Raw genomic sequence first — 8,787 nt, 5'->3', positions numbered from 1 at the left:
ATGTGCCTAAAGCAGTAGTGGTCAGCCTACTACAATGTAGGAGCCACATTTTTGAAATTTCCTGTAATGGACACCTGCTAATGTTTTTTTGTTTTTTTTTGACTTGGGTAATAGCGATGCTTATTATGATGTATCTTTTAATGAGCATATTAACATTTAATTCACAAACTAAAAGTTGGAAAATTTATAAAGAATTTTCCCCAAATTTTTTTGCAGTAATCTGTAAATTTTCGCTATGTTCCCTATATTTTCTGGAATTTTTTTAATGAGACATTTTATTCAGTTTTGCTTCTTATTGTTACGTTCTGCAGCACTTTACAAACACTGTCCCATATAGGGATCACAATCTAAGTTATCTAATAGTATGAGAGGAAACCGGAATACCCAGAGGGAAACCACGTGAACTCAAGGAGAACATACAAACTCCTTGCAGATGTTGCCCTTGGCTGGATTGGAACCCAGGACTCCAGCACTGCAAGACCACAGAACCAACCACTTAGTCATCCTTCTTAACTATAGCAGTAAATAACGTGTTACTGGATGTTCTGACACTAAACCGTCATGTATGTAGTAACTCGTGTGTAGCTATAATACTGAGGTTTAGCATTCAAAATACGGAATACAGTGAAATTCATCTCAGGACTTCTTTCTGATTGTTTCTATACAGAAGGTGTAATTTAAAAAAAAAAAAAAAAAAAAAATTTAGCTTCTAAGGGCCCATTCACACGGAGTAAACGCGCGTGTATTTTGGCGAAATACACGCGTAAAAATAAGACTCCCTTTGACTTCAATGACATTTTATACATGTATTTTGATGTGTATTTTGACATGTTTTTTTACACGTGTAAAAAAAAAAAAATGCCATTGAAGTTAATGGGAGTCTTATTTTTACACGTGTATTTTGTACATGTTTATTTTGCCAAAATACACGCAGGTTTACTCCGTGTGAACGGGCCCTAACACCGCACCGAAACGGGCTGTCTTGAGAGAGAGAGAGTGAGTGTTTAGTGGCCTGCTGATGGTTTACTGGCCTGAAATCTAGAGACCGATTCCCTTTCAGTTCCTTACTTCTACATCATGTTCTCACCAGATAGTAGTGTGGAAAAGCTGGACACAATAGTGTTAGGACTCCGTGTTGTCATCCAGCATTCTCTGAAACTGCAATTCAATTAGATTTTAACAACTTGATAGAAGACAGTAAGAGCTTGTTCACACGGCTGCAAACATATTCATGTATATTTAGTTTTTGATTTCTTTGTATTTGCTGTGCAGTCTAAGTAAATCTCCGACCGTATAGAGCATGCCCTCCTATATCAATACGTTTTTCCATGTGCACCATGGGTTCGGCCCAGCTCAGTTTGCAGACAGAGTAATGCGTCAGACTTTGCCTGCACCAAAACATGAATTTCTGCTAAGGCCCTAGTCAAGGATGCGTTTTTTTGTTATTGAAAATTCCAACCAATTATGTTTTCCCAACAAAGAAAGAAAAAAACTTACATCGAAATAGAAACACAAAAAACAATGCAGTAAATCACAGTGTGGCTGAGGTATACATGGCACTGTAATGGAACCTAATCAGAAGAGTCCCCCGCAGCAAGAGTAAGAGACATTTGGAATGAGTTATTGATGTAAGGACATGTGGACGTTTAGAGTATCTGCCTTGGCTGGATTTTATTCGTAATTCCCTATAGACCCCGTATTCGTTCCATGAGGGGTCTTCCATTACAGCCACAGGGAACATTCTGTCTAGCTGGAGGGCCACAGAAGGCCTATCTGGAGTGTTGAACCAGGGCTGCAAATTGGGTCCTACCTGTGTGAGACCTTCCTTGTCAAGTAAATGCCAAGTTCAAAGATAATAGACTGATAATGACTCGATTTGGTCTTAAACTCAGAGATAGACAGAGGTGTCAGGTCTAAGCAGTGGAATACCAACAGCTATTGGGCCTGGAACCGTATGCACTGACTCCAAAAGGGCCGCAAGGACTTCCATATCCACATCCTACCATCAAACCCAATAGACTTATATGGGGCTCTGTATAAAGTTTTATACCGTAGACCATAGTGGAAGTGTATTCCTAGAACATGGGGAGCAAATGAGCATCCTCATATAACTAAATTAGGGATACCCCGTGTCTGAGCGCATTTGTAATCTAAAGTAGATGCTAGGGGTGCGATAGACTCTGTGTAACCCATATAGAGGAGAGTCTCTGCGCCTCACATAGCAATAGGGGCAAGTATAAGGCTCTCGTTCCATTTTTCTTTAAGTATTTCCACACCTGCCTTCCATTTTGGCCTGAGCTCGTAGTGGGAATTTATCTAAATGATAAGACAGGAGATTAAAATAATGCCATTAGTGACCTCCCCAGATAGGATAGCATCCAACATGGCATGATACCTTACCAACAAATCGTCACATTGTGATTAGACCTGATAGGCATGTCTGAGCTGTAGGGCCTAACAGTCTCCATAATCCCCAGAAGGATAGTGATGTGGGTGGTGGGTCCACTTGTAACACTGACCTGTCCCGGCGCCCATACTCGGAGATGGACATTGCTGATAGCAGAGAAAGCTCTACATCGCCCAGATTTAATAACACGTCATTAGCATATAGGGATATACGTTCCTCTACAGACCCACATTCAAACCCCCTAAATGTCCCTCCTCCCGAAGCTCCTCTACTTTTTTGAAACTCTTCCGGTCGCAGTCCCTCACTCTGATTTGCGCTCCCTCCAAAAATCCATCTTTAAGTTTATTTGGAATGGCAAGCATCACTGCATACCCCGTTCGGTGATGCTGTCTGGTAGGGAGGAGGGGGGATTGGCGGTACCACACATATTGCATTATTATTGGGCTGCTCACTTGCGCTGCCTACCATTTTGGACAGCCCCGCAGGCCTATACCAAATGGGTTGAGATAGAGAAACTCTGGTTGGCTCCAATGCATCTCAATGCGTTTCTGTGGTCCCGTTCCTCCCCCTTCCGTCCACTCCCCTTTTGGGTCCTATACGCTTCACAAGGGCCATTTGGATTACCTGCTCTAAAATCTTTCCCCTGGCCTCCCAGTGTTTGTCCATGATTTCCTTTTTGTATCACCCCCTCTTACCAGAGGGACTTACGTCAGCTTTGGTGCGACCATGGAGTAGAATAGGCCTTTTCTGTGTCGCTGACTTAATAGACCCGCTGACATTGGTGCTTAGGCCCTTTGAGTATTTTGTGTCAGAACTACATTTACCCGCCACTGAATGGTTCGGCTCTCTGAAGGTGTCCCCAGCGACTGTCTTTGAAAAACTATGTCGTGCGGGCACCTCTACTGCAGGCCTTATCTCCAGTATTTATTGGATCCTCTCCTCCTCTGGACGGCAGGGCCCCATATCGCATAAATATATGGAGAAGTGGTCTGGGGCCTTGAACAGGCAGATCTCCCCGAACCAATGGCAAATTATCTGGTCCCATGCCGCTAAATCCTCCACCTGTGTTGCGTTCCGGGAGACTCAGTACAAGCTACTTATGCACTGGTACCATACCCCAGCCTTGCTCCACTCCCTTAATCCTAACATCTCTTCCCAGTGTTGGCATTGCCGGGCAGGAGTGGGTACCCTTATCATATTTTTTGGGACTGTCCAGGGATCCACCCTTTCTGGCTGGAGGTCAAGTCCCTTACAGACGCTCTATTTATTCAAGGTGTCCCTTTAGATCCCCTCATCTATCTCCTCAATCTCCCCCCTGCTCATCTGGGTAAGCACACCTCTAAATTGTTTCTTTATCTCTATACCGCAGCCAAATCTCTCATCGCTCTCCGATGGAAGAGTGCCTCTCCTCCCTCTGGCTCTGATCTTGTAGCCCGAGTTAAGGATGTCCGTAGCATGGAGAACTTGACGGCCACACTTAACCATACTTTTGAGGCTTTCCAGGCTATATGGTCATCTTGGGACACATATTGTATTTTTAATGGTCTCTGACTCCTTCCCCTTCCCTTCCTCCCCCACCCCCTCATTTCCACTCTCAGGTTTTTGTGATGTGTATACATTCCCAGTCTATGTGACGGTATATGCATTGCTTCACATTCATGTTTTTTATGTTTTCAACTCTTGTGTTGTATTGTATTTTACAAAAATCCTTTCAATAAAAATTACAGTTCAAAAAAAAAAACCCAAAAACACCTAATCTCTGTGGGTACCCTAGTCGTACCGGCGAGAACCTCCCCATCTCCTTTAAAGTCTGATGAAGAGTGTACGCCGGAGAAAAGTATCAATCTGTCTCAGATGTCTGAACCCTAGAAGTATATATGATAGATTCCCGTGACTTACTACTATGTCTCTACAGTCATTATGGTAAACCAGTCCTGCTGGGGATGTAACAAGGAGTAAATTGCAGAATTTATTCATGGGAATAATGGCGTATTAGCTGGCTGTATACTGCTCACTGCACGCCATGCAAATATCATCAAAAGCAGAATATATAACTTTTGCAATTTTGGTTTCAGGATGAGAGACAAGATACAAGTTCTGAGGGAGTGTCCAACGTAGAAGATCAAAACGACTCTGATTCCACTCCACCCAAAAAGAAATTGAAGAAGACGGAGAATGGGCTGTACGCCTGTGACCTCTGTGATAAAATATTCCAGAAGAGCAGCTCCCTGCTGAGGCACAAATATGAACATACAGGTGGGTAGTCCTTGAAATGTTGAAATCCTATAAGACCCATCTTCCTTTTCCTTGAATTCTACCATAGGGGAAGAGTTGGGGGTGTGCTTATACACATGATGTAGATGGTCTGAACAGATTCAGCCAGCCATAATCTGGACCAACATGTTACTGGCGATTCTATACAATGGCCCAGAATTACCATTGTGGTTAAACTAAACACTGGCACAAACATGGCACATCTAGAGCTAAAATTCTGGTAGACATGTGGGTGTGGACTCAGAAAAATGGTGGACCACAATGCGACCAAAAATTCTGGATCAAAATAATCCAAATTAAAGGTGGTACAAACACAGACTAGACCAGATGTCTCATTCACATGTATCTTCAGACTGCCTATGGCTGAGTTCACATGGGGTGTTTTGGTCAGGATTTTGAGGCGGAATCCGCTTCAAAATCCTGAACAAAAAAACGCCTCCCATTGAAATCAATGGGAGCCGGTAATTTCCTTTTTCCGTGAGCGGTTTGTTCTCGCTCTTGGAAAAAAGAAGCAAAAAAGATGCCCTTTCTTCAGGTGGATTCAGCCACGGACATCCGCTTTGCGACACCTCCCTCCCAAGTAGGCCCATTCATTTGGGCCTAATCCGGAGCGGAATGCCACGATTGGATGCCAGCATCGGCATTCAGTCGCGGCTAGCCGTTTTTAGGTCTGGAATCTGAGGCGGCCTCCACATCAAATTCCGGACCAAAAAACCCCGAGTGAACTCAGCCTATCTTCACGCTGTCTAACGATTAGTGAATCTGCGCCGATGTATCATTATATACTTGTATTTTTGGGTTATGTAATGCTGTCTTCTCCGTTAACATAAAAAGTAAAAATTCTACGGTTTATTCATCTCAAATGACCTAATAGCTTAGCTGTGAGTATGTTGCCTAAGCTAAAGGGGTGCAGGTTTGGTTCACATCTATGTCGGAGTCTCCATATAAAACGGCGGAAATCCAGCTGATCCCATTAACGTCTATGAGGTCTTCGAGAGTCCACAGGTCACCACTATTGATAGTTTGGTATGTGTCAAATAGCTCTTGTGCAATTTGTATTAACCCCATTTAGCCATCGCTATAAACACTGTTCCCAGTATTGTATGGATTGTTACAATGACACAAACGCGTCTATTAGGTTTAATTTTAGAGTATTATTAAAATGGGTTTATTGTAATTGACTTGATATTAATTTAACGCATTAAATTACGATATTGATCTGTGGGCCCTAGAAAAGTATCAAAGATTCCCTGCCACCCTGGAATGAGCCTTGTCCCCCTGGTTATGGAACATATGGGCTTAGTATAATGTATACGTCTCACCTCGTCATGTATTCCCGCCATCAAATCGTCCTACGCGTTTCCGTCTTCAGATTTCTAATTAATGAAATGTAATTTGTTCGCTAAACTTTGTAGCATAAGAACGCCAAATGAAATCTGCGTATACGGAGATATCAAGGGCTTGTGATAATCGCCGATTACATGAAAAGACATGAAAGCCGCTCCTGTCACTTCCTTCCTGGGAATTAAACTGTATCTCTCATTTAGTACATCATTTCTAGAACTGTTTAGGTAATTTTACAATTAATTTATTTCCGTGTCATGCACAATTTGCTGATTTCAATACAAAATTTTATGAAAGGAGAATAAAAGGAATACAAAGAAAGCAATAAGGAACAGATGTTATGGGATAAGACAAATGTATCGGGGCAGCTTTCTTGTAGTACCAGCTCTTTGGCAGCAGTTGCACGGGGAGTCCCTGCACAGAAAGACCCTATTAATACGGGAGCCGACAGCGATCAGCTGATTGTTTCAGGTCTGGCTCCCGGTACTGGTAGCAAGAGTGTTGGGTAAGGTTGCTTGCTCTAAATGAAATGTCGTTTTGTTTGGATATATCCCAGACGTGTAGTACGTTGATAGCCCGGATCCAAAAGATGACAACCCTTCCACATCCATATGTCATAACCTGGAAAACCTCCATCCATTCATCTTGTTCTCCTTAATGCACAGGTGGAGTTCCCGGAGTTCAAAACAAAGTTAGCCTAAAACTTTCTCTGTATCGACCAAATTAGCTTGACTTCCCCATAGACCTAAATGCTCTGCTTGGCCAAGCATGCATGTGTTCTTTTTACGAAAAATGGGATTGTTACCTCCAGACAGTTTTGGTGGTGGTCCATCCCTCATGAGAACATAGGGTCAAGCATGTTGAAGTTCAACATCCATCAGCAGAGAGTTGGGACCCTCCATCAGGTAGTTGGCTGGTCCCACCAAAATCGGTGGGTTTATGGAACCCGGTGAAATGATGGAATAAAAAAAGTACAGTACTATGCGGTAATTTTAGGCAGGTGTGAAAAAATTGCAATGTAGTAAGAATGTTTTCAGAAATAAAAGTGTTAATAGTTTATATTTATCAATTAATAAAACGAAGTGAATGGAGAAAAGATCAATCTAAATCCAATCTATAGTTGGCGTGACCTTTGCCCTTTGGGGGAGGAGTCTTGGAAGTGATGATACGGCCCCCGCGGAGCCCTGATCTAATAATCATCCAGTCTGTCTGGGATGACTTGAAGAGACAGATGGATTGGAGCAAGCAACATCCACAGAAGATCTGTGCTTCATTCTCCAAGATGGCGGGAACAACCTCCCTGACTGCAAGTACCGAGAAGAACTGGCAAAGGGCAAAGGTCACATCAAACATTGATGTGATTTAATTTTTTTTTTCCATTCACTTCAATTTGTTAATTTTGAAAAATTTAATTTCTATTTCTGAAGGCATTCTTACTTTACAGCATTTTTTTGCCCACACTTTCCTCCATCCTTCCTTTGTGATTTATTGTTGTTTTTGTGTTCCAATTCTTTGTTGTTAACCTCTCTTTCGATGATTGCAGGAAAGCGGCCGCACGAGTGTGGGATCTGTACGAAGGCCTTCAAACACAAACACCATTTAATTGAACATATGCGTCTCCATTCTGGAGAAAAGCCCTACCAATGTGACAAATGTGGTAAGAGATTTTCACACTCCGGATCCTATTCCCAACACATGAATCATCGTTACTCGTACTGCAAGAAGGAGGCAGAAGAACGTGACGGCATGGAGCATGAAGAGACTTTACAAGAGACCCTCAGCAATGATCATGTAGATTCCCAAGCGTCTCCATCGCAGATAGACTCTGACGAACGGGAGAGCATAATACGGGAAGATGACAGCGAGAAGGAGGAAGAGGACGAGAAAGATACGGATGATGGACAGGATGAAAAGGAAAGTGTTCTAATGCACGATCTGGAGGAGCCAGAGCCAGAGTTAGGGGTTGAACCAGGACCATTGGAAGGTACCTTGAAGGATGCGGAAGGTGTAGATAAAATCGAAAATTTGGAACCAGAAGTTGCAGAAAATCACGTGTCAGAAATTGAGGCTGCCCAACCTTAGCCGGTCTTCTCTTTAATTTCCACTATGGAAAAGTCTCTTGACATTCTAATGAAGTTTATTCTATATTATACATGCTTTTCTCTGAAACACAGTAGTGTGTATACTGTGATTTCTATTCACTACTGTGTTTAAAAAAAAAAAATATCCAGGTGTGCCTGAATCTCAAAACTTAGAAATTTTTCACAGCAATTTTAAACAAAAAATTTAGGAAACGCGTTTGTTACATGCAGCGTCCAGTATATAATGACTCAGAAGCCGAATCGGGTTTTAAGGAACCTGCTCATCCTGCTCATATTCACATCTGGAAACCTTTATTTTATCAGTATTACGTTTTTTTGTTAATTGTGTTGGTTAGTTTGTACATTTGGGAGAAATTTCTATCTTTTTTTTTTTTTTTTTTTTTGTTTTTTTATTATAATTATTATTACCGTTACAGAACATCTACTAAAATCTGCTTCAGTATTTTATTTTATAAAAAAAAGAAATGTGAGTATAACTGCACTACAAAATTCCTTTACAAATCATATTTTAAATGCTACTGCTACCTTGTCGCGTCCAAGATAAGGCAGTATTTTATAGATAATATAGTTTGAAGAAGAAAAAAAAATATAATTTACAGCATATTTTTTAGCCTTAAGAAGACAGCAGCGTGGAAGTAAGAGGTGCGTTCTTATCAGTGA

The 8,787-nt window shown here is 41.8% G+C and overlaps 1 protein-coding gene across 2 annotated transcripts in view; it reads left to right on the top strand.

Annotated features, from left to right (window-relative positions):
- ZEB1 (zinc finger E-box binding homeobox 1) overlaps positions 1-8,535 on the top strand; it is a 105,099-nt gene extending 96,564 nt beyond the window's left edge. Inside the window, exons 8-9 of one of the 2 annotated variants that reach the window (XM_075271600.1) lie at positions 4,483-4,663; positions 7,569-8,535. In XM_075271600.1, coding sequence (XP_075127701.1) covers positions 4,483-4,663; positions 7,569-8,107 — 720 coding nt within the window. In that variant the 3' untranslated portion in view covers positions 8,108-8,535. The remainder of the gene's footprint in view (positions 1-4,482; positions 4,664-7,568) is intronic. The other variant, XM_075271599.1, reaches the window with a different exon arrangement.
- Positions 8,536-8,787: the final 252 nt, after the last annotated feature.

The sequence above is a fragment of the Leptodactylus fuscus genome, chromosome 4 (genome assembly GCF_031893055.1).
Source record: "Leptodactylus fuscus isolate aLepFus1 chromosome 4, aLepFus1.hap2, whole genome shotgun sequence".
Lineage (NCBI taxonomy): Eukaryota > Metazoa > Chordata > Amphibia > Anura > Leptodactylidae > Leptodactylus > Leptodactylus fuscus.
This window is presented reverse-complemented; position numbering and strand designations above follow the sequence as displayed.